Source organism: Cuculus canorus, chromosome 2 (assembly GCF_017976375.1).
Source record: "Cuculus canorus isolate bCucCan1 chromosome 2, bCucCan1.pri, whole genome shotgun sequence".
Lineage (NCBI taxonomy): Eukaryota > Metazoa > Chordata > Aves > Cuculiformes > Cuculidae > Cuculus > Cuculus canorus.
The window spans coordinates 53,567,121-53,593,748 of record NC_071402.1 but is presented as its reverse complement, the minus strand read 5'-3'; the positions used below and the strand labels follow the sequence as shown (position 1 = coordinate 53,593,748).

Below are 26,628 nucleotides of genomic sequence, written 5' to 3'. Positions count from 1 at the left end.
TCCTTCTAATATCCCATGGTATCTTGACAGAGGAGCCGTGGAGCTGATTGCAGTCATGACATGACATGTCATGTCAGCCTTTCCCCTGATACTCCACATCACTTTCCCTTTGTCACTATTTACAAGGAAATTTGTTGTAGTTTTGAGTCCACATAAACCTGTCTAAATTGCATGTGTATTTGTATCCATGCACCTGTCTCCAAGACATCCTCTGGATGTCATTGTACTGTCAGATGTCTTATATAAATGATGTTGTCTTGTCATACAAATCTCAATGAGAAAATATCACTTCCATTCTGGAAATAACAGCTAAGTAATACCTATGGTTTGAATTCATGTGAAATTAAAACTCCTGAGACAACTTATCTCTGCCACTTCTGCACACACAAACAACTTTGTTTGGTGCTCTAATTTAATAAGAAAGGGAAAGAGAAAGCCAGACATTTGTTTGCCGGAGTTTGCTGTACAGTAGCATGTAATTACAAAAATGGAAGCAGGTCCCCACTACAGATAAAACATACAAAAGGAGCAAATTTTGTCTTCTTGTCACAAGGTTTTCAAACCACAATATTCAGATAACAGGCAAACACCTTCAAGTCTGCGAAGTCTTTATATTGTTTTATCTTATGTGTTTTGAATGTCAATGCAAATGATGGAAATGTGAACCTCAGTGGTCAAGCAAGCTGCGTTATACTCACTTTCTGGAAGATAAGGGGAACTTTTATTCCAGGAACCTTCTTCTGATCATTCTCCAGCAGTATAGTGAGAGGGACTCCAAACAGACCATTTTCTTGAAAATAATAACAACAAATGTAAAAAAGAGGAAACACAACCTTACACGTGTGTTCTTTGCAATGCTGAGTGACAGTCAGGTAGCTGCCACAGGGGTATCACAACACATACCTCGTCCCCGCACCCTTTCTGCACGATTCCTCTTCAGCTCCACCCCCAGTGCATCATAGAAGGCCGTTAGCTCAATCAGGGAGAGGTAGCGGATCTTCTTCATGTCTTCAGGAGAAAGGTCTCCAATCTCTGTCAGTCCAAAACGGCTTTTCCGAACAATGAATTTCTGTAGTAGAGATTGTCACATCTTCATTTGCACAAAAATTACAGGACGTGGATTTTTGTTTTGAAACAATGCTCATATAAGATAGGAAGTCATATTAGGGTAGATTGATAGCACCAAAGAGCTGAACTACAACACTATATGTTGGCCTGATGTGTTGACATAACTTGCACCCACCTGAAACGCAGAACTGAGCTTATTGGTCACCATGCTCCCTTGGAGTTTGATTGGTAAGTGGTGCTGGAGTGGAGGTATTCACCTCAGTACCTGTACTTCAGCTGGGACAAATGAGCTACATGGTCCTTAAAACTTCTGCCCAGTTTCAGTAGGATGTAACATTTTGCTCTGAATCTGACTCCCCTAGACAGTCTTTGAATGCTATTGAAGCAGCTGACACATTTCATCATGATTATGGTTGTATATCAGTCGTGTGTGTGTGTGTTTAATGAATCCATGCCTGCTTTGCATATTACTATTAATTTATGAGGTCTTACAGAAGTTCAAGTAAAAGACCAGAGGAACAGCCCAGGAGCAAAATCACTCAGCCCTGATGCCAACTGGCCAATTTACTCGTACTTTTTATTACCCAGAAACATTTAGGCTTAGAAACAGGACCCTCAGCAGCCAAGAAAGAATGCATTCAAGTAGGCTTGAACTGAATGTAATTAGTAATTTGCAGGCATGTGAAGATGTCTGCATATTTTAGAAGTTGCAGTGTCATGGGTCAGAGCCAGGAATGATGTGTCATGACAGAAACATTGGTACAAATGTCAAAAAGAACAAATACCCATCAGTTCTTGACATAATTGTTAGACATTATAACAAAGTTGCAGTGAAAAATATGTTTTTCAAATAAATGTGCATCTTTGGCATTGTCTGATTTTTTTAATTTGTTTGTAATTTAAAGCAGTGATTGTTAGTCAGAGATATAAATAAATAACACTACAAATCACCTCCTCCCTTTAGGGAACTGTGTGGAAATCCAGCCTATTTTGCTTCTGGACATTTCAGCCCAGTCCTCTCTTTTCAGGAAAAAAAAAATGGTCTCAGTAGGCTTAAATCCTCTTTAGAAGAAACCAGTCAAACAGATTAAGAAAAAAAAAAAAAATGGAAAAGAATTAAACTTGCACCAGATTTCAAAAGGAAGAAAGAACAAAGGACATCTAGATTATGTAGGTTAGGACTTCCCAAATCACATTGTGCATTGTCTTTCAATAGGGGCTAATCATAATTGGGGCAGAAAGAGTACAGGAGATGGAATAACATATTTACATGGTGTGTGGGCCAGAATCTTCCCTCCCCAGAATGCAGCAACTCCATTGTTACTCTTATGCTGATATTTAATGTTACAAAAGAGTAGTTCATCTCCAGCACAGTACTGGCCTTTTCCAATACTGATCAATTATGTATCTACAGGTCCATGATACTCAGAGAGGCATTTTTTTTCTTCCTTGTCACCAACTTCTCTGCTCTATAAACTGGAAATTATCTAAGCTGTTGCAGAGAACAATTTGTGTGCGTCTCTGTGTGTGTGTGTGTGTGTCCCCGTGCGCGCGTGCACTTCAGTGAAGGCTGGAGTCCTAGGTTTGCTACTACAAGGAGCAAGGACGAACACTTGCTTTGCCAAAATCATGATGAACGCAGAGATATCCTTACTCTCCACAGGACACTAAGATACCTGCACTACAAAAAAACCCAAACAGATACACTAAAGCATAGGGTTTTCACACCATTTGCAATCTACTTGGTGTCTTATCCTTCCTTTCAACATGGAAGCTTACTTCTGAATCTCAAATACTTCTTCCTTGGTGGTGCCTGAGATGGACAAAAGGATAATTCTCAGAGAATTCAGTGTCTATGAGGATAGCAACAATTTCAGATTAGTTTGGGGCCTCAGGACATCATAACATTCAGGAAATGCTTCCAAATAATTTACAGCTATTTCATGCATTTCACCAAAAAGGCAGTATCTGAAAAGCAAACCTAATGCTCCGGTTTTCAGTAACAGAAGTTGTGAGGGCTGACAGAAATAGAAAACTGACTTCCTTGACACCAAGAAATCCTTGCAGAAAATGACACAGCTGCTCAGAGCATGTCTCAGTGGATGATACGGCAAACTTTCTTTTGACGGCTCATGTATTATCTTCTATAACATCATTGCACTGAATACTGACTGGAGACAGTACTACTGCAGGAGAAAGGCTTCTCTCCCCACTTCACCGGTGATGCCATTTTACACCCTTGTAATAAAGACAGATAGTATGTGGGGGAATAAAGTGGTAGAAGCAGACCAGTAATAAAAATGATTGCTAGTTTTAGTGCCAGTAACTGGTCTTTATTTCTATATGAAAAATGTGTGGATTTTGCAATATTTGTAGATTGAGTTACACTATTCATCTGTGATGGGTACAAGGGAAAAGCAGGCTTGGATATCCAGTTTAGCTTTGATGCCTCTCTGGAAATCAGTCAGAATGCAGGCACAGCAGGCAGTCTCTATAAAGCACACACAGTAAAAGACAGCTAATGTGTCTTATCTGACTGCGCTGTGCTGAGAATATAAACCAGGAAACTACTGGGTTAAAGAAAACAATTGAGGAAATACCTTGAGTACAAACTTACAGGCAAAGCAGAGTCTTCCTTTTTGAACCTCTGGGGTTTCGGCCATTCTTGAGTTTTTGGAAGGACCATAATGGATTCTGAGAAAGAGACCTCGTAGGAGAGCTCTTCTGTTACGGGTGGGCTGCCTTTATCTAGTCCACAGTTTAGACAGCTATTAGCTGAAAATAAGGGAAACTACATATGAATGTTGAATGTATACTTGTGTATAGTACAGAGACATTAAAAAATTGAAACAAGATGACAAAAATCTTGAGAAAGTAATAAAGGAAGTGCTTCAAAGAGGAATTTCATGTAAACTACAGCATGTTCCTGTTTTGTCTGGAGGAAATAACCCCTTAAAAAGAAAATCCCTATTTTCATTTTAGATTATTTAACTTCTTGCTTTTCATGAGAAAGACAGTCAAGCTGGAGCTTCCTGTTTATCAGGAATTAGGAAGTTTTTGTACTCCATCCTTGCCTACCTAGGCCAGCAAACTGTGTTGGCACTTGTCTAATGAACAACTGAGAATGAAAATTCTTGACAGAAAAATGCTGTTGACATAGCTTCTCAGGTCACTGTTGACTTATTTACAGTCATCAGATATTATGCATATATTTTACATGCTCATGTACATATATTTCTTACAGTTCCTAGTTTAGATGTGCAGCACCAAAACAAGACTCAATGTACAATATTCCACTTTAAAAAACTAGATCTACTGGAATTTCTGGTAGATATTGTGAGATGACCGGTAATTCTACTGTAAAATTTAGTCACCTGGTGAAATCAGTGGATGTCAAAGGAAAATTTTCAAAATCATTACAATCAAATACAGAAACATCCTATTGTCATGGAGTCCAAAGTATGATAACATGCATGAGTTCCAATGTTGCCAACTTTCATGACTGATCTCTTACATCTCAGGACAATTTTACATTTTCCATTAACGTCCAGCTCCTAAACGCGCACAATTGGAACTGAACCATTATTTTCATTGGAAGTGAGGTAAAATTTCAGCCCCCAGGACTGCAGAGAAGAGTTTTCTACGCATGACCCAACTGCATTCAAAAGCCATGGAAATCAGTAAGTGAATTAAAAAATGTTATGTGTTTTACAAACATATGCATGCCTCATGATTTTTGAATGATTGGATTTACAGAGACTTAAATGTTAAAAAACATCCTTTGTTTAGCGAGCCTTTGTTTTGCAAGTCTGAAAAAGCTAAGTGTGTTATTAAATGTCTTCTGAATTATGGCCTTAGATGCTACCTAATGAGCAAGCTGTCTTGAGATGTTTTCCATCTCTCTTTCCATCCTCGGACCACAGACCGTCCACAATGTCCCTGGCAATTTGGTTCTCCATCTGCTAGTACAACTGCTTGCAGAGCAGAGATATCAGTGGAGCAGTGAAATGAACAGTTTTTGCCACCAAATAAAATGTCTGTGGCACTATATCCAGAGGTAAGCAACTAAGATACTGGTTTTGAAACTCAGGTATTGATATACCTTTAGTTTAGCCCCGAACAGTGACGATGGGAAGAGCTTTCAAAATAAAAGACGGACATCACCATGAAAGACTGCTGACAGTTATCCAGACACTGAGTAGAGCAGAGCTACGATTTTATTAGCACTGCCAGTCACTGTCAGGGCATAATGTTTAAGGGATGTCAAAAATACAACCATTAGTAGATCAGAATAGGACAGACCCAGAAAAATGATGATAAATTTCTACTACTACACTTTCTGCAGTACTGGAGAAGAAATGAGAAGGAAATATGCATATTTCTTGTCATGATTTGCAACAAGAAAATGTACTACTGACATATTTTGGACAAATTTCATACTGTAATGTTTAGAGGTTATTTTTACATTCCTAGCCTTGCAATGATCAGTACTTTTTAGACACTGATGCCTCAAGGGCTGCAGTCTGCATCTGTACAACACCAGTCTTGAATGGGAAACTTTGGTTCCTGCATGACAATAAGCTGCCAACAATTTTAAGGCAATATATGCAGCATGGCCCAAACAAGAAAGAGCAGATTAACCTCATAACCACAAAAGGATCTTTCTATCTATCATTTTTTCTAGGAGGAAGTGAACACTGGTTACACATTGGCATACTCACAGCTAACTGATTTCCAAACTGGCTTCTGCCCAGGAAGCTGGATACCATTAGAAGGAACTGGTGACACTGGAACTGTCTCAAATGTGGGCTGATAGGCAAGGAAAAATGATCAGACTGCAGTGAAAGTAAACGTCTATGGACAGAAACTGCTACAGTTCAAGAAACAGCACATAATTCTCAGTTTATACTCTTTTGCCAAGATTAAACAACCTGTTGTGATTCGCCAGAGTACATTTTTCATAGGCAAGCCTGAAAATTAATCTTCCTTGGGTTGCACAGACTTGGATCACATTGAGGTCAGTAATATTGCAGCTCGCCATAGCTAATGAGTCTTGTCCTATGTAATGACTGAAATCAGCTAAGTAAATTATTGTATGTAATTGTATAAAGTGAAAGGTCCTTGTCAAATTGTAATCCATCCTGCTTTGAGGCATTTTGAACACAAATTTTTTTGAAAACTCTCTTACACATGTCAAACATCCACTGCTCCCAAACACTTGTAAGAAATCAGGCTGTTCATTGTCTTACGGAATTTGGGCACTAGCAAATTATTAACGAACAGATGTCCTCCCGTAGGTTATATACTAGCACTTTACCAGTGAACTGCAAAAACAGTTCTTGGGGAAAAAAGACCTTTTCTATAATCAACTTCATTTCTTTCCACTCCAGAAATCATTCTGCATTGTATGAAAATAGGGAGGGATGTATGGCACAGCAGAGAAGGGCTCTGATGCCCAGGACCGGGCAAGCACTGTCACCTCTTCTTGGCAGTGGAGTTTTCCCCTTGTTCTCAACAGTTTTGGGAATCATCATGAAGATAAATCTGAGTGTTTGTGTATACATGGGGCAGTAGTAGCTTGTCTTGGGTAAAAAAAAGAAAAAAAGGGGGGATTTCAAAAATACTCTGAAGGGTACCCAGTGAAAATAACTACAATGCCCCAAATCAGCACTGTACTTTTTCAGCTGTCCTTTGCATCCTGGTGGGAATCCTTGGAGATCCCCCTTTCTCGAACCTGTCCCCCTTTCTCAAACCTGCTGCCTTGCCCTCCCTGAGCCTGACAGAGCAGCCCCAGCTGAACCTGTAGCTGAGGGCATCCATGAGCCCACAATAGCTGCTCTTTAAATTATTAAATCAGCTGTTTATCAACAGGCTGCAATAGCTCAGGGCAGAAATTCTGTCTTCTCCATTTGTAGCAAATGTGCACGAGCAGCATTCAGGCTGCTAAAATGTCAGATATTTAAAAGTCAGGCAGCTCTTAATCTCCTGAAAGAGTCCCTTCGATGGCCCACAAACTTGATAGCAAATAGGATTCGAGCCACACAGACTTCCTTTACCAGAAGACTGTAAGGACCATTGATTTTTTTTTTTGAAAGGAGACCTGCAGGATGCTTTTATGATAAAATACCATAGTGTTTACTCAAAAGACTGTAGGACATAAAAAAGCGATATAAATTTCAGGTGGGAGTATGGACATTGGGAGGATGTTTAAATTTGCCTCAGCAATTTGGAAAAATCAAACATAAAAGTAGTTATTCTGCTGCTTAAGATACAGATGGGGAAATTAATGGTAAGTGTTAGAAACTGGCTCATCTACTTTTACTGCTCAAAATGCCTGATCCTACAAACAGTATTCAGAACAGATAGTGAATCATGTTTATTAAGAAAAAAAATCCTTCCAGCCTTGTTACACAGGTGAAAAAAAATAGTGAAGCAGCTGCAGTAAGCAGGTTTGGCTAAGAAGGTGGAGCTGGGGGAGAAGGGCTGCCAGCACAACTCTGCCTTGCACCCAGCAGTGCTTGCAACAGCCTGCATGGCTGCTCTAGCTTGGCAGTTGAATTATCGTGAATTATGTACAATATCAGGAGTAAATAAAAGGATTGTATTTTTTGTCTCATTTCTCAGCCTCCAGAGGGAGAGTGCATAAAGAAGCCAAATCTATGTCCTTTTTGTGAATATTTCTTCCAAAGAGGACAAAAATTATGCCGCCCCCTAAATAATTTTTATACTCTTAGGATAATATGATACAAACAAAGAGAAGACTGGGAAAAAAACACTTCTAATGCACAGATTTTAAATATGCAGATAGCTTCTTTAGTAAAAAGAAGATTAATAATCTTTGGAATCTCATGTCTTAATGAATGTGAAAGGCCAAGAGTCAAATTGTGTCCTTAACTAAATTGGAACAGCTTTATTCATTTGGCTGAGGCTCCAGTGAATGCAAGAGTTGTCATATCCTGATTTGTGACTGAAAGTGATTCATTAGACAGTTCTCATTATCTGATACTAAAAATGAGTTCAGTATTTACTAGCACAATGTAGACAGGAATTTCCAATGGCAAGAGGAAACCAGAAGAGTAAAGAAAAGACAGAGGTGAAATAGATAGTTCTTCAGTAATGCCCTCAGTGCAGAAGAACAGTAGAACCAAATGGTTGGAGAACCAAAGCAACTAAATTCTATTGTCAGCCCTGCAGCTAAGAGAAATAAAGGCAAAGGAGCTTACAGCTCTGGTCAGGATACAAGTTTCTCATGCTTTGGATAGATTCATATTTCTGGACACTATCATCACAAACGCTGTTCTTCATGCAGATAAGCTCTGGGTTAGTTACTGATTCTTCTTTAATTAGGACATGATTTCTCATGCATTGCTCAAATAGAGGTCTTGAAGAGTTTTAGCTGATCACAATGCACAAGGCTGGGCTGTTAATGAGCACAATGCTTCCATTCCTCCCTCCAATAATGAAATCAATGTTACCTCCCTGTTCTGCTGTTGATTTTTCTAGGCTTTGAGCACTAGCACAGCCGATAGCTTCTGATGGAAGCAGCAGGGTACCAGCAGTAAGGAAAATCAGGCCACTGTGATTAATAAGCCATCCAATTTAAATCTCCCTAGTGTGGCTGTCAGTCGAGCCTGCTGAAGCAGAGCAGAGGTACCTCAGTTGGGGCACGCTGCTCCACTAGAGGAATCATTCTTTGAGGGGCAGGTACCTCAGATGTATTTTGCCCCCAGGGATCACAGCACCTTTCCAGCCTGGACAATAACAACAAAAAAAAAAACCAGAACAACACCCAAAAAAAAAAAAAAAAAGCTCCATTTCCTGTCGTTTCAATCCATTTGGGCTGTTGAGGGAACACTCCTGCCCTGAGGGGACAGACCTCAAGAGAGGATGAGGGTAAAAGCACCTTTTGCTCTTTATTGACTCAGGCAGAGGCTGGCCACAAGGCAGTAATAACAAAACATCTAGCAGGCAATCTATTTCAGAACAGGGAAGAAGAAAACAAACTAGAGCAGATCACTCTTTCTGTTTCCACCCTCCTCCGGATAAAAACTATTTATGCCGCTTCAGTGGTCCCTTAAATCTCATCTCAGATGACCCTAGTGAGCTAATCACCTTTTCTCTCATCATTAGCCTCACAAGAGAGTAATCCATCCCGTGACCCATCCCTCTAGGCTTCTGCAACGCCTAGATTGTTGGGAAGAGGGTGTAAATCCATCCTCCTAATGGGGAGGATTATAGGGTTATGTGAAGCAATTAGAGCTGTTTTTCTGTTTGCAACGTTTACTTCTTCCCCTCCCAATTAAAAAGCAGGATAAAAAAGAAAAACTCCTGCTTGTCATTTCAAGCAGTCTTTTGACCAGCCTCTCTCCATCAGCTACGCTGAAAAGATTTGCTCCACCTTGCTCCCTGTTGCTCTGTTTTGGAGATTGCTTTCTGAAACTGATCCATCACAAAGCTTCACCAGCAGCTGTAGTGCCATGCCCACAGAGGCAGCCAAGGATGAAGGACTGCTTCAGCTGACACCCTCTTACAAAAGACTGTTCAGGAAACTCTCAGCTTGGGGAACAACGCCACCCCCTCTCCTCCCTGCAATATGTCTATCCCTGAGGAACTGATAATTAGGATGGGCTTTCTAAATCCCGTGATAAGCAGCAGAGATAGAAAAGATGGTCAATGGGCATGCCTAAAGGGAGCCGGGAACCTTGCAAGCTTTTGGAAATGCAATCTGTTTCCTAGTCTGTCAGAGGGAGGTGATGATGTGTTCTGCACCTGTATTTGTGTGTCTAACATTTAGGTAAGCCTTCTGCTGAACTGCATATTTTTGTGAAAAGAAGCATTAGAGGTTTAATTACTTTTTCAGTCTTATCTTTCAGACTTCCTCAATGCAAAGCTAGTAAGTGAGCTGAATTTCAGAGAGGGTAAGACAATGATTTGAAGGGCAATGGCTCTGAAAGTTCCAAATCCTTTAGCAAGTGAGCAAGAGAAATGAAAAATAAGCAGGTCAAAACCAGACCAATAATGTTTGCATCTGAGAGGATGGGTACAACATTTATTTGGCTAACTGAAATTAATTAGAAAACTTAAACTTCATTATAATTTTTAAAAATTTTAAACAAGTTAAGGTTTATAGATACTTGAAATGGGGTGTGTGCTACTCTAATAAGGAGCGTCATCAGCTTTTTAATGTTCATGCAAACATGCCTGATGATTTCTCATGCAAGAAATTCTGCCCACAGGAAATTACTGGATGCTTCTGGATATATTTGTGGGATATGTGCAAGAAGTTCAAAAGAGCTCAGATACTTAAACTGGAGACAAATAAATTAACTCCCCAACAATTATGTCTTTGTAATTTTAATATAACTATGCAGCTACAATATTCCCCCCCCCTTTTTTTTTTCATCCAAGATGCCAAGCCTTAAGAAGAAGGTAGGACGAATAGAAAAGGACAAAATAATTTCATAATAAAATGAGTTTCTTGGAGTATTGTAACAGCACAAACATTAATATTAATTTCAGAGGTGAGCTTGTGAGCTTATTGGCAATTCCCATTTAAGACATCATGAGTGAGACATGTAAAGTCATGCATCTTGATTTGAGCATTTATCTAAACTCACACAGTTGACTGCATTCACCAAAATCAAAACATGTGGGGGTAGGAATTGGTGCGTTTAGACCTATCCTCAGGGAAAGTGGATGAAACCACCAGAAGCAATGCACATTTCTGAAGCCATGAAGCAAATGAAGAATAGACTTTCATTTGCTACATAAGTGAAATGTAACTGCCAGTGTACCACTTGCAATCATGCCAGCAGGTGTTTAATTGCTTATGCATATTTGAACCCCAGTTCCTTCATTAGAGAAGTTTTACTTCACTGAGACTGATGAGTAAATAGCAAGTGTCCCCAAAAGCCAGCAAAATTTGAATAGCTGCCAAGAGTAACTCACCAATTTCCAAAAAATAGGGGAGTAAATATTAGTCTTGATAGGAGATTGTAGGAAGAGGGCTGGCAACAGATACAATATTATGTTACACGTTAGTTGCAAAACTGCGCACCATCTATTTTATTTGGTTTCTTCCCTTCCTCTCAAAATGTAGTATATATCATTAAAAGTCTGGACAGTGCCAGTAACTGCTGCTGGCTGTTGGTAATTATAAGAAGAAAAGAGTTCCTATCTGGTATACGCATAAAAATTAAGCTCAAAAGCATTTACTAGGATGCGTTAGCTACTTACAGAAGACTCATTGGTGCCAAATATGTCTCGCACATCCCGGACCGTATGCTTGTTCTTCTTCCTGAGGGTTTGTGTGTAGGTGTTATACCTCTTCTGTACAGCAGCAGCTTGAGTTCGGGTCAGAGTGGACAGCAGGGCCTGGCCATCTTCCTCTTCAGCTCCCGAGATCAATGTAGACAAACCTACATCTTGCAGCCATTCTGCCTCCAGCTCTCCTTCTGTGGAGGAAGACAGCATGTTACCAGGCCTGGCACAAAAGGGAGACGAAGCTGAAGGAAGGGAAATGGCACAGTGGGCTGCTGCCTTAACCTTTACCTCGAGAAGACTCCACTCCCAATCTTTTTTAGGCCATAAGTGTAAGTCAATTTAGTTTTGTCAACATACTGTCAACTTTCAGTTTGACAGTGTCTGCACAAGAAAAGCTTAGGAAAACAACAGAAGAAGTAGTTTTAACCTGTTCGTTAACACACTCATGAGAAGAAGGCAGTAGAGTGCCTCGCCTGACACAGCAAGTTTGCTAAAAATGAACCTCACGTTCAAGAGCATAAGTCCCCTCACTTACCATTTATACCACATTGTAAGAGATGAAGACAATTGAAAGGTGGAAATTAAATTATTATTCCAATTAAAATAAGCAAAAATACTGAAGTGATGTACAAAATAGAGTAATGTATTTGCACAATAAAAATGGGATTTAAGTTGCTAAAGTCAGCTGATAATCAGACATCTAGTGAAGATGCCACACTGAGAGAAATGTGATGTCCACCTAGTCCGATAGCCTGTTTTGAACAAGATAATTAAGAGCCAGAGCTGCTCACTAAAGAACAAGGGTCAGGTAGGGGTAGAAGCTGAAGAAATAACTATTCCTGCAAGCCAGGTATTGTCCTGATTTCCAATAACTGAAGACTGGCTAGTACTGTACACCTCAACGTCTCTTCCTATCTTGATTAGTGACTAACATCTTCTTGAATCTTGGTTGATACTTGTTTCTCAACTGGTTCAACATGGCAGTGGGATTCACAAAGAGATTATGCACTGTGTGAAAAAGTATTTTCTGTCCTGGCTCTATCAGACATGCGGGAAGCTTCTGGCACCTTCTCACACAGCCACCCCTGCAGCCTCCTCACTACCAAAACCTTGCCACACAATCCTCACAGAGTTTCAGCTTGCTGTCTGTTACATTAGGCAGGGACAGGGAGAAGTTCTCAATCTACCTTCTCTAAATAATTCAGTAATTTTAAATTTTGCTGTCATTGTATTTGTGTTTGTCTACTTTTTAAAATAAAGTCATAGTCTTTTAAAATCTCTCTTGACACTGGAGATTTTGAAGGTCTTTATTTTAATTCTGTGAACAATCCCAGCTCAGCAATATGCTGCTTGAGACAAGACAATAATTACATTTCAGGTTTGACTGAAGAAAAGGTATTACAAATAAACATGTCAAACAGGACATGGATTCATTTGCAGCATGTTCTGTAGAACAACTAGTCAATGCACTTATTGTTCTTGTCCCAGCACTGGTGGTAATAGCAGGCTGGTATTTCCACTCTCCCTTTATTGCCTCTTCTTGACACCAGAATGCAGGCAGATTGACAGCAACAGTTTCCTGCACTTTGGCAGTTAGCGAGACAAAAAAGAATATTATAGGGCTGGATGCTAGAGGCAAGGGAAAGCATCTTACACATGCGCCGTCACTGACAATTTTTAACTGCCTTCTCTCTTTACAAATCTCTACAAAAACATCTGCTTTTAAAACTCCTGCTCTGTGTTAGATGGGTGTGACCAGCCCTGTATCCTGTGAAATTGCTTGTCTTGCTCAGATCCTTTCTCCATCCACAGATAGTATGACAGGCTGTTCCTTTCCCTCCTTAGTAAGCTTTGAACCAATGTTTCTTATGCCGTCCTCACTCTTCTTTCTAACAAGGTGTCATTTCTGTGTGCCACTGCTCTAGCCACATGCATTCACCTTCCAGTTTCTTAATTATATTCACTTTAGCTTTTGTTCTGACATTCTTTCCAAGAATTCAGTTTTTAATCAAACTTGGCTTTCATGATACTATGAAAAATAGTAAAGCAGTCATGAAATTGTGCCTGCTTACCAGGCACCCCTGTGACTTGTTTTCTCTGGCTGTTGCCCTTTTCCTGTTCCAACCACTCACAAACAATAGACTGAAAAATAACAATAGCAACCAGGGGAATAAAACTATTAAAGAGAAGGAATTTCTGTATTAAATAAATTCAAAATTTTATGACACATAGGTATAAATAAGGGTTAAAAGAAAAACGTTGTTTTACAAAACATTATTTTTATAGTGGTAGCGACTGCAGCAAGGTCTTGATACTGTGTTTGATTCTGCTCTACCAGAAGACAAACAGATAATCAAGAGAGTTACCTCTGATTAGTAATCATCTTTTTCACTTACTTTTTACAGATTCCTAGGAAAGAGGTGTGCCTTTCTTTGAATTTCAGACATATCCTCAAACAACTCCAGACATCCCAGCCTTGTAAAAACCCAATGTTGAAGCAGTTCTGCATATTACTGATATCTTAAATACCCATGACTTCCTCTTTGCTACATTTTCATCTCTTGTATCACTCACTATGATCTTCTTTGCTTTCATGACTGTAATTACTAATGTCAACAGAGTAAAGGGTCCTGACATCTTCCCTTGCACACATAATCTGGCAAAAACCAGCACTGCAGTTTCAACAATATGTGTGGTGCCTGTCTGCTGTCACCCTCTGGCTTCCTTCTTAAAGATTTTCCATCTCTTCCTTTCAAAGGTATCTCAAAAGGGTGACAAATACTTGTTTTTATTTTGTCCTGACGACTTCCATATTGATTTTCGGTGTTTTGATCCTCACCAAGGAGTATTATCCTATTAGGAGCTTAATAGAACTCACTGTTATTTCCAAGATATATAATTGCAGACTGGATGTATTTGTGAAGTGATAACTAGAACAAGTACTGCCTAGTTTGATGTGTGCATGCAATATATATGTTTTTAAAACAACAGCATGAGAGTAAATGAAGTGCAGAGAGGTATTGCATTTTACCTTGTAGTCTCATTTTTAATTTAGGGCAGAGGAGAAAATATCAATGCAGGGTAATGAGGTGTAATCAGATGAAGAATAACATAGAACTGCAACAGAGTTTGCAGTATCGTGAAAGTTTAGCTCAGCAGTGATTAAAGTGACAGAAAAGTTTCAGAGAATATGGAAAATGGGCTCCTGTATTGCTTTGTCCTACTAACTTACCCAGCTTAGTAACTCACAGATATGAGACATTCACCGGACCGTGTTGACAAGTCAGGGACACCCAGTTCATGCTGACAACTGCATGAAGGAGATCCTGGGAGGTTCACTGTCTCTTTCTGGGGTCACAGCATGACCAGACAGGACTTTGTCAAACTAATTGAGGCAGATTGCTTTTCTGCCTTCCATAACAATAACCATAGTTTCAGTGTTACACCTCAATCTATTTTCATTCGAGACCACAGACCAGCACAAAGAAGGGCAGTTTTGATTTAAGCTGCCAGACAATAACCCTCATAGCAGATCAAGACTTCTGGTGCAAAGACATCTTCCCCTTTTTCTTCCAGGAAAGTCCCACTGTGAACTACTGAGTGTCATGTGTTCCTCATGGAAATGGTACATGGTTGGAGCTGGGTACTGCTGTATGGGATATCTAGCATGACAGATCACACACACTGGGTTGCTTAATAGAGTAGCACCCTTTCCCTCTTTTCACCCTTTTTCCTGGTTGAGGAATTAATGACATCCTATTCCACGTCAAGTTAAGAAAAGTACATCATCAGTCGTGTTAATAATTGTATGGAAAGAACACACATTGTTTCAAAATCTATCCCTTGATCAGTAGGGGCCATGATCCACAAAAGGGCTGCAGCAGTTATCAGTGCATCGTGATCTCAAAAGAAATTTGTTTTCATCTTATAGTGACACTTGTGTTTTGTGTTGCACAATATAATGCATTTGTAAGTGGGCTCATAACTGGAAAAAAAAAGAGAACTGCTGTTCTAGATGTTATCAAATCATCTAACACAAAGCTGCATTGCGACAAGCCAGTGCAGACCAAGTACCTTACAAAAAATGAGAGTGGAAAATGTTAAGGTAACAGAATGAGGTAGTGATACTTTTGACATAATTTATATAAATGATGAATGAATTTTGACAAGTGGAGAATCAGACTGATGCAGGCATCCATATATTCAGACATATCTCTAATCTCTGCTTGAATTGTATCTAAATTGGGCAATCTCAGAGAAACAAGTAGTTATCAAATTTCTCATAGCAGCAAATGATATCTAATAAAAACTGCTTCCAGACTTTCATAACTTCCGCATTATATCATACCCAAAGCCATAAAGTTGAAAATCCTAGTATACTAAGCGAACTTTCATATGTTTTGGTTTATTTTATTTGATGCTAGAGATGAAGTTTTCATTTAGTACCTCTCTTTTCTGAATTATAACATATCTATCCTCCTGAAGTACTAATAAAATCAGCTCAAAAAAAAGCCTGCTTCAGAAGTCAGTTATCACCTCCAGTGCATAAACCAGGCTGAATTACTATTTCTTTCTAGTGTTCTCTTGCACATTGACTGTGACGTTCTGAAGAAGAGCTACAATGATCACAGATCCAGCCTAGCACTTTTTGCTCATACTGGATGATAACAGGAAGGAGATCAGGGCATCACTAAAGAGATGAGGCAAAGCCAAAGTGCGAGGAAGAAGTGGTGTCCATGTGCTCACCATCAGCAGGTTTGAACTCCAAGAGTGTTGCTTCTTCAGATCCATCTTCACTGCTTTCCTTGATGCTCTCCACTTCACACCAGAAGTCCTCCATGGAGGTACTGTCCATGGAGGCCTGTGAGTTGGAGCGACTGAATGCAGGAGGAAGTGCTGACTCGTTGGAGAGCATCCTATTAATTCTTCGACAATGAAGGAGAGACTTTCTGAAAAGAGACAGAGATGAAAATAAAAATACTTTATCTTTCTATCATGCAAGCTTGTACAATGCATATAAAGCATGCAACTAGGTCTTCAACAGTGACTGTACCAGGGACTGTGGAACAAGATATTGGAAGCAAAGAAGTGTACAGTTCTGGTGGTCTTCATGATCTTCATTGCTCATAGCAGTTATGGCTGGCAATTTATTTTGCATCTAATAATTTATCTCTTTAACATCCTTATACCCTAGAGGGATGACTCAGAGATGCAGTTCCTATTTCTACCACTAACACACATCTAACGAGACACTGGAAAAGTATTTTAACTTCTTTGTGCCTCGGTTTCTCTTTCTACCCTTCCTTTTTTACTTACTGGCTGATATGCTTCAGTGCAAACTTCTTTGGGGAAAAATAATCAGACTTGGGAACTCTGAAATATTTTACAAACTCATCTTGGCTCTAGACAAGAATTAAAAACTCAGAATATTTTAATTGAGAAGAGGGTTTACCTTTTATTTGTAAATTAAAGTAAATGAAATCTTAACAAAATTTATCTTTGAAATGAAATAGCATGTTTCAGAACAAACAGAATATTTTGGTCACAGTTTCCAAAAAAATTACAATTCACTAGGGATCAAATTTCACATTACAATTCAATACAGTGATGGAATCAAAACAAAGAAGTTTCTTCCTTACTCCTTTGTTCCTGTCTTTTCCCACTGTAAATTCTCGCCGCTGAAGACAGTTAAACAAGTTCATATAAATCTTACAAAATATCCACCACAAAAGCCTTGTTTGACTTTGTTCTTTCACATTATTATGCTTACAATACTGTAAGAAGCTTTTGTAAGTGCAATTACAGTAGTTACAGTAAATAGTAATAATAAACACAACAATATTTGTACAAAGGAGACAGGAGGTAACCTACTTATGGCAGAGAGCTAGACTACAGGAATTAGTGGAAAATTCTATCATATTAATTCAAATTGAGTTTCCCTTTCTCTTCTTTTTCTTTACGGCGTCATCCTGCCAACAGGCCTTTGTTTAAAACCACAGGCATCACTTTTACTCCACTAAAAAAAAGATACTTCCTTTTCATTATTTCCCTCCTTGTCAAAGTTTTCGTAATGGATTCATAAACAATCTGTTATTTAATAAAACTGACTAGACATTCTTTTTCCTACTTGTGCTTCTGCCTTTGCTGCATCCCCCCTGGCCAGTGAAGGGCTAGCTGCTTCCCTGAGGCTCCTGGAGCCTCCTTGCTTTGTCAGGGTGGTCCCAGACAGTTCCTTCTGGATTAGGTCAGAGTCCCAGGTTGGGGAGCTGTGGTGGAAACAAAGGAGCACAACAGATTCAGCTGTGGACTTTATCAGCGTTTTAAAAAGGCAAAGCTCAGGCCTTTGCTTCTTTTTGAACACAGAGAGGTGCAATAAAGATGATTCAGCTGCCAAACCTGCCCATGTGCTCTTGGTCAGCTGCTGGGAAGCTAAGCTTTCTGATGGCTGGCAATATTTCAGCAGAAGAAAATGTACTATAGAGCTGTGGAAACACATATCCTCAAGGAACAGAAGTGCTATCTTCAGTGTTTCTATAATTTTTTCCCCTCATAAATAGCAAATGATTGTTTTCTTTTAAACATAGCACTGAAACTCTTCTGTTTTAATTAGAACAAGTAACAGTCACCGAATCTGAGAAGAATTTGTGACACAAATGTGGTTAAAGTTATTTGAATGCTTTCCATATAACTCTCCCTCTGGGGAGATGCAAGCTTTTCAGCTGACTTTTGTTCACAAAGCCTCAGATGACTGGGGTACCTGATAAATCGTAGTTCTGTAATTATGAATCTGGAAGTGGCAGCCTGTGTTTTTCTACGGATTCCATCTTTCTTCCCTGTATCAGCATCAGCGAGGAAAAAAAAATCAAAAACATGTAAGTCTCACAGGACTTAAATATCTTAAGTTTGTACTGTACCAAGCATCTGTAAGCAGAGGTTTAGATATCAGAAGCACATCGCCTGAGAAGCCTCCAGAGAAACCTCACGTTTTCAGCTGAGAGCTGGTGGAGATCGGGGAAATGGCTCCTGCCAGCCAATTGCTTTCAACTATGAAAAGCTGAGTTCTTTTGTTTAAAATGTGATAGTGAACACGAATCAGGAAAAAGGCAAAACTTCCTGATGCTTTACCAGTGTTTGGGGCCCCTTTTCGCTGGGTGTTGTACAAGCAGAGAGAGACACAGACCTGGCATCAGGCATGCAGTGGGTGCCTATTATCTGGATGCAGCCTGTCCCTCCCTGGCCTCCAGATTTCTGCCTGAGCCCCTCATGCTGCTGTCTACTGAGCAATTCATTTTGCTGCTTAGTATAAATCTTCATGTAAAATAAGTCCCTACGTCTGCTATATAGCACAGCCCAGAGCTCCCATTGCAGCAATCATAGGAAGAAATGCTGTCGCCAGCCTGGAAGCAAACACGTGCTGGGATGAGAAGAGTTTTTTTTCCCTGATAACACTGCTGTCTCTCATCATTTAGTCATGGTCAGGGAATTTAAACATCTCCTGCCCTCCCAGTATGAATCTTGACCATGACCCTTGTGCTCTTCATGCACCACACCAGACTGATCCCTGGGGTTTGACTCCATGAACATTTCAGCTAGCTCAAACCAAAGCTCTTTATTTCACCATATTAGGAAGAAAGAGGCTTGGTGGATTGTTTCTTTTCTCCCCACAGTGAGTATGCTATTTTGTAATATTACCATACCAAAAAGCTAAATGCAAAACAGACTATGTAGCATGGCAACAACTGCTGTGACAACCAGCTTTACGAAATACGTCTAAGGTTCCTGGGTAATTTTTGTGCATTTATAACAAAATTAAAAGTACAGAGCTTATTTGGAAAATCAGTGGAACAAAGTCTCCTGTGAACCTCATATATGAAGGCTGTTATCTCAACCTGGATTAAATCAAGCTGTGTAAAATTCCTGTAGCAAGAAAGGTTAGGCAGAGGTGCTTTATCCTTAATGGTAAACAGCTCAAGCTTGCTTCCAGGTGGTCTGGTAGACACTTTCTGCAATTATTCTGATTCTGCCTATTAAAAGCTCATGTTTGAAAAGACCTCCAGCTGCTGTTTTGACCCATATACCTGTGGCTTTTGTCCTGGAGGAAGTGGTCTTGCTTTTATGTGATAATTGCAGTTGTCTCCGTTTCCTCCAGACAGAGCTGCTCAAAGCAGTTTCAGGAAAAAGGAATCCTACCGAGGAAGCAAAGCATATTCTTCATCATTTTTAATTCATTCTTGAAGGACAGTGAATGAGCACTGACTCAGCAAACTGCCTGCTTGTCTCAGAAATAGCTCAACAAACCCAGGTTTTCTGTCACCTGGGAGCTTTCCTAGCAGAAAACCTGTGTTCCCAATACTTTTTTCACCCTCAAGGCTTATTTACTTTTTTCTCTCGGTGTTTCTTGGTGTAGAGAAGTTTACAAAAATATGTTGTTTTCACTGTGACTGATCTGTTGTTCTTACAGAAAATCTGAAAACCAGTCTTATTAGGTAAGTAATAATCATGAAGATCATGCTCAGTTCCATTTACTCCCTCATACACATGGGCAGTGGTAAGCTAATCTGAAAGGCTGACTAAACAAAATACGAAGGGATCTCAGATCCTGGCTTACTAAATGGACAGTGCTGAGAGAGAAGAACAAACCTTAAAGCACTGAGCAAAAATCACAGTGACTCTACTGAATAAGCTAGAATTATTTTCAGGATGGAATGAGAAAAAGAAAAAGCCACAGAAACACAAACCCATATTCATGAAAAAGAAAAAGAAGGAAGAGAAAAGTATACTAGGTTAGCCAATCAAAGAACACCTCTGCTATTGTATATTGGTCACAGAAGAAAGGGTGAAAGAGCACCAGCAAGGAGAAAAATGATGATATCATGTAGAAAGTGTTCTGTGGAAAGATTTTTGCAAAGAAGCAGGGTATTTCCATGGGGCACAAAGCGGCTGATTCAACTGTGTGTGACACTGGTTTTGCCCTGATGTATATTTATAACATTGCTGAAATGCAATAGCAAACCAGGCGCACTGAACCTATATTTTCTATTCTGTATATCGTGCAGAAGCATGCGGTTCAAGGTCTGACAGCACACATTGATTTCAGGATAGCCAAGGCAAATCCAATAAGCAATTCTTATCCTGTCCCCAAAGTGAAAACTTGTCTAATCACGTGAAGAGCTGAGTCAGTGACATCTAATGATTGCTCACAGGCTGACTAATGGTAAAGCCAGGTTTGTGTTTTCAGTTTAATTAAGTAATGGGTGGAAAAGAATCCATAAAACAAACAGGAGTAATAAAGCTGTCTTGTAGTTAACCAGAATTTAATCCTTGTTTGCACAGAGACAGGACATCTTACTCTTGTGGGTCATTAAGCTTCATTTTATTCAGTGGGTCCTGAACCTGCTTCACCACAATTAGTCACATTTAGAGGAACGGGAAACATAAAGGAAGCAAATTCTCTTGGTCATTTTAGGGCTAGGATCCACCTTTTCATATTGCAATCATTCTATCAACATTGTCAGCACTGCCTGGGGCAGAGTACAATACTGTTCCCTGTACCCAGATCTTTCTATTCTTCTGTATCTCATAGTATCATAGTATCATAGTATAGTTAGGGTGGGAAGGGACCTTAAAGATCATCTAGTTCCAACCCCCCTGACATGGGCAGGGACACCTCCCACTGAATCAGGCTGCCCAAGGCCCCATCCAACCTGGCCTTGGACACCTCCAAGGATGGGGCAGCCACAACCTCCCTGGGAAAGCTGTGCCGGTGCCTCACCACTCTCCTCGTGAAGAAATTCTTCCTAATGTCCGATCTAAATCTGCCCCTCTCCAGTTTATACCCATTCCCCCTGGTCCTATCTCCACAAGCCTTTACGAATAGGCCCGACCCAGCTTTCCTGTAGGCCCCCCACAGGTACTGGAAGGTCGCTCATAACCATTCTTTAACCATTCACCAAATTCTGACAAAATAATTACCCTATCTCTGCTCAGCTCTTCCCAAATGCAAAAAAAAAGGGGATGGCAACTTGCATTGACAGGGTAAAAAATGTATTACTCTGTATTAAAACCTACATTTTACTCTATTCTAAAGTGTTAGGGATCAGTCATGCCAGTATTTATCTTTTTTTTAATTTTTTTTTTAATAAAATGGATACAAAATCCAAGCAAAGGAAGAATCCAGCAGCTGGGAACAGTATCTTTGTGCACAGTTCATAGCACAGTTCACTCTTGAACCAAAACTCTTGTCTTCTGATTCCTTTCTGGCAACCTTCTTCCAGCACTGTTTGCTGCCTGCTTGTTTCCTTCTTTCCACAGAGAGAAGGAAGACGTTTCCTTCTGCTCACAGAGAGGTGCATATCTCAGACAATATGCCCCAACTCTGTCTGTACACTTCTGTTTCCGATTACCTTGCAGATGTTATGCAAGTTGTAGGCAGTGAATCCTAAAGTTTCCTCTTTCTTTCTCAAACGTTTAGCATAGCAAATATTTAACCTATCATGCTCATTGATTTCACTTAGGTGTCACTCGTAACAAAGCATTTCAGTGAGAAGCAGAACAGGATTTTATTTCGTTAATAATTTCTCATCGTTGTGTCTGGAAGAACTCCAAAATCATATGCAACTCATTACTTTTTTTTTTTTACAAAGCTAGCTTTGAAAACAAGCTGAGTTATTACCTTACTGTATCAGCTAGACTTGAAAACACAGGAATTAGGCACTTTGCATGTCTTTGCATTCTACAAAATATTCTAAAAAATATGCTTCTGTCAACTATTAATCTTACTTCTAAAGACACTTTTCTGTCTTTAAAAACATTTTTTGGGGGACCAAAGAGACTAATGAGTCTTAAGGTTTAATGGCTCAAAAGATTTATTATAAAATGTAAAGGAGTCAAGAGAGTTTCATTTATTTATTTGTAACTCATCTGAAATTCTTAGGAGATTCAGCTGTAGAGTTTGCACATCAGTGTTACCTACCAGCATTTAAAAATACATTTCACCTTGGGTTTTTCAGCTCTCTCTTACACAACGTTTTCATAAGTGGTATGGAAATCCCCTGTGTGTAACAAGGGCCACACTGTGACCTCTCTGTGGCTGAGCGTGGAGACTGCAGAAGAATCTCTCTCTGTTCGTGTGTTTCAGTGTGAGGGCTCTCACAATCGGACCCTTTGAGCTGGGAGAGTGCAAGGAGTATACTCTTTAGGTGTTGCCTTCTGGCAGTGATGACCTTTGGGGACATGACCCAGACCTCTTCTCCACACTGGCAATCAGATCACTTCAGTGCTGGCCCAATATGACATAGACAATGCACTACATGGCTTCAATGAGTCTGTCAATTTCTGAAAGGGACTCTATTTTGTCTTCTGTCTCCTAACAAGGCTATTCCTAAAGGGCAGCAGGGATTCCCAAATGATTAACACTAGCAAAAGTATGTCCTCTTAACCTTTTTTTTTTAAGTGAATTAGAAAGGAATTCTTTTCCTATAGAACAACAGACAGCAAGATAAGATAGTTTTGAATGCTGAAGACTTAAGGACATGAGCAGCTCATGGCAGAGTATATTAGATGTAATTTTCAGTGGGCAAGATAAAAGCATCTGGACATGGCCGATAGCAGGTAAAAGCTGATTGTGAGCAACCAGTTTAAACATCTTAAGTATGTCCAGCACATTTTTGTTAGGGGTGACAAATTCTTCTATTGTATTGGTGCTTGCTTAAGTCCAATTGCTCTTATATGAAACAAACCCATGCATCTAGGGCAGACCAAGGTTTTCCAGAAAGAAACATAGGTACATGGACCATGTACTGTAGGCCTAGGAAATCTGATGCTTCCAGGAAATGTTTGATCTATTGTGCATGTACTGTACAAGTTATTTGTGTCTGAGCATTGAATCCACTGGACGTGACAGTTCATTGTACGTGTGCCTCAGAGCTGATGAAGGCTTCCAGGAGCACTGTGGATACATCATAGAATTTATCCACTCCTGTTAAGTAGACATTTCCAAAAATTCCAACTGTCCAGCACTCACACAGTGAGATCACTAGGTAGCTGAGCACCCCAAAATCCAAGGCAAACCCTTCGAATTCCACCTGCTCTGAACTTGAAATCTAGATATATGGCAGCTCTGGATTTACTACTATGACATTACCAGTCCTTGACATGAATTACTCAGTTAATCCACACAGTAAGCACGATCCAGAAACATTTCATTCCACAATTTGGTGCAAGCAGCTGCCTAATGTCTTACCCCAAACTCATTCTTTACGACAAAACAGGATACAGTTAAAACTGCAGGAAATGCACAAGTCTGAGAGTTCCAATGAAGCTTAAATCATTCAACAATTGAAGAAGCAAACCAAGTAAAACCCACCAGGGTTGTAAACCGGTCAGTGTTAGAAGACTTTTGGTTCTGGAAGCACAAACTAGATTTTCTAAAGAAAAAGAAATATTAAAATAGTCATCAGGCATGACGAAACACTGAAACTTAAGGGGTCAAACTTCCTGTAACTTTCAATACAGCTTATAACATTGCCTGCATTTATGTGGCAACTGTGGAAGAATATGCCATAGCTTTTTAGATCATTCTAAAGGAACTATCTTTTCAACCAGCATGATTATTATCACTAAGGAACTGATAGTGTTTATAGGATCTTCTCTGAAGCACTTCAAAGGACAAATTCATTCATTTTGGTTGAATTAAAGTAACAGCATAAAGAACTGGACAATACTCTCTACTGGAAGACATCTATTTCAACTAACACAAGGTCTAAGCTCCTGACACGAGGGAGGTAATTCTAGAAAGTGAACACGTAGATTAAACAGGAGCTCAAAATCATGCAATATGTCTTTGAAGTTTCGTTTATCCTTAGTTTTAAGTGAATTCCAGCTGTTACTTTCTCCCTTCCTATAGTTAATTCACCTTTTATAATAAATGTCACTGCTCCACCCATAACATTTTTTTTCGAAGGCTTCAGGACCTAAGCAAACAAATAGTACTTATTTGCGTGAGTTATTGTGTTTTCTTTTAAATGTATTTTGATATATATGGAAGGCAATGATTTAACTAAAATACATGAATATGTAAACTCTAATGTATTCATTTACATTTTAGTCAGGAATGGTAGTGGTTACCCTGCAATTCGTGAGAAAATATTTTGAGCATTGTGCTTAATGATAATCACAGGATTGGACTGAAGTAATGTAAAGCAACACACTGAACTATTAAAGCTAAGTAACACATAACTTTTAAAGCTATTTTGTTGAAAAAAATGCTTATGTGGTGAAGATACTCTTACATTTTCCAACAGAGCGGGGAGCAACTTCACATTGTCATTGTAATAATCCTAGATCAGATTCTCAGATAGTTATGAACTATTGCAACCCCACTGGCTTAATTTATCCCTTATGCTTAAATTCAGAACATCCTACTCTATGGCACTGATAATGTTGAAGTTATTATGAATAACAAAAATTTCATGAGCAAATGTACTTCTCACCATTTAGATTTTTTTGGCCACTCTGGTTTGGCTGAAAGGCAATTCTGAAGTCTCAGCTTGTATTTTCCATGCTGTATTGTACTTTGTGGCATACTGAATCAGTTAGAAGGAATGAAAAATTTGCTGGAAAATGCTGTAGCCAAATAAAAATCTAGATGTGTGCATAATTTTATATTTTGCCACTCAAGCATGTTGGTAAAGATTGTATGTGTTACTTTGGAAAGAGTCCCAAAATTGCTGAATAGACTGGTCTTTTGTTAATGAGACTGCTTAACAGTCTCAGTAACAGTGTAGATAAAGAATAGGCAAGGAATAAAGCAAAGTAGATGAATCTTGGAGAATATCTCAAAGAGTTACGTTCCCATTTTTACCTGAAGAAAAATGGCCACGTGTCAGCTGGAAGCTAACGGAAAGTACCTATCTCCCTTTCCATCCCTCTGTCTTGTCATTCCTGAACTCTTTTTTCCTTCCTTTTCCATATTCCAGAAATCTGTTGCTGCTAGGCTGAGTGATAGCCTTGTGTAGAGGTGGAGCAAGCAGGGAAACTGTCAAGGGCTCTGTGCAGAGAGGACGTGATACCGGAGCGGCATGCAGGGACATGCGATGGGAATTGCAGCTGATGGGTGTGTTTCCACAGGTTTCTCCAACAGCATTTGACCATCAGTTCTCGTTATTGGAAGTCACTCACCAGCCTCTCTCTCTGCCCAGTTCTGAATATTTAAAAAAGCTCAGAGTCAAAGCAGCTATGGTACTTTACATGAAAAAAAATGAACTACTAAAAAATCCTGAATAGCTAAGCAATACTAACAGAGGTAAATCCTCTTGGGTCTGCTGAAGCCAATAGCAGTTTTGCTAATGCAGTGCACACTGCACCTTCAAACTTTAAAAAGTAAGCTATATTAGACTAGATTTGTGACCAATATTTTTAAGCGAAACAATGAACAATTTAATTTCTTTCTAATTCACTCATCTTCTTTTGGAATGGTTTCACTCACTTTAAAATTCTTTAGTGGTATATGATTTGGTAGGTAACCTTTCCCATTCAGGACATCATTAATTGCACAGGTATAATTGTGTAAGCGTAAAGCTGAATTTAAAGCAAAAGCTGGTAGAAGACTCCTGTTGGAGATTGGTCTAGAGAATTTTAATTTGTAAGTAGGTATAGAAATGTGTTGGCCAGAACCTCTAAAGTTTTCAGATGATACTAGTAGCATTACCAGTACTATGAAAGGTCACAGTGTGATATGATGGGTGATGTAACCATAAGAAAGGGCAGAGCAGAACTGAAGATGAAGAATGGAATGTTAAATGTGGTGGAGGCAAATGCAACAGAAAGGGAATATTAAATAGAAGATCACAGATCTCCAAAAAGCAGACATTCCCATTTTTTGAGGAATAAGTGCACCACAAATCAAATTTAGCTTATTATATTTTTAGGTCTTCAACAGAGTAATGAAGAGGGAAAGGAAAAAATACATTTCCTTATACTTCTCCTACACAGTTCAAATCAATGAGTATAAAAGTTTTTCTGTGATATTAAAGTGATTTCTAGGAGTATGCTAGAAACATAGAGGGAATATATTAATAAGAATTTTCAAGGCAACACAATGGCAAGTGATATTTTTCTAATTTGCGTTCAAATGTTTGTACTACGTGCCTGTGAAAAACATGACCTTTCTATGTAATGAGACAAATGAATCAGTGATGCTTCCAAAACACTTGAATTCTAGTGAGAGCTGGAAATGTTTGACTAGGCTACACTTCTTTACAATGCCCAGAAAAAAAGCAAATAATAACAAAAATCACC

The 26,628-nt window shown here is 39.3% G+C and overlaps 1 protein-coding gene across 3 annotated transcripts in view; it reads right to left on the bottom strand.

Moving 5' to 3' along the window:
* The window catches only part of ARHGAP28 (Rho GTPase activating protein 28), a 75,615-nt gene that overhangs the window by 17,602 nt on the left and 31,385 nt on the right, over nt 1–26,628 (bottom strand). For all 3 annotated transcript variants that reach the window (XM_054057817.1, XM_054057818.1, XM_054057819.1), the window contains 6 exons: nt 16,078–16,280; nt 11,305–11,522; nt 5,790–5,877; nt 3,686–3,843; nt 904–1,069; nt 699–790 (listed from right to left, as the gene is read on the bottom strand). In XM_054057817.1, coding sequence (XP_053913792.1) covers nt 699–790; nt 904–1,069; nt 3,686–3,843; nt 5,790–5,877; nt 11,305–11,522; nt 16,078–16,280 — 925 coding nt within the window. The remainder of the gene's footprint in view (nt 1–698; nt 791–903; nt 1,070–3,685; nt 3,844–5,789; nt 5,878–11,304; nt 11,523–16,077; nt 16,281–26,628) is intronic.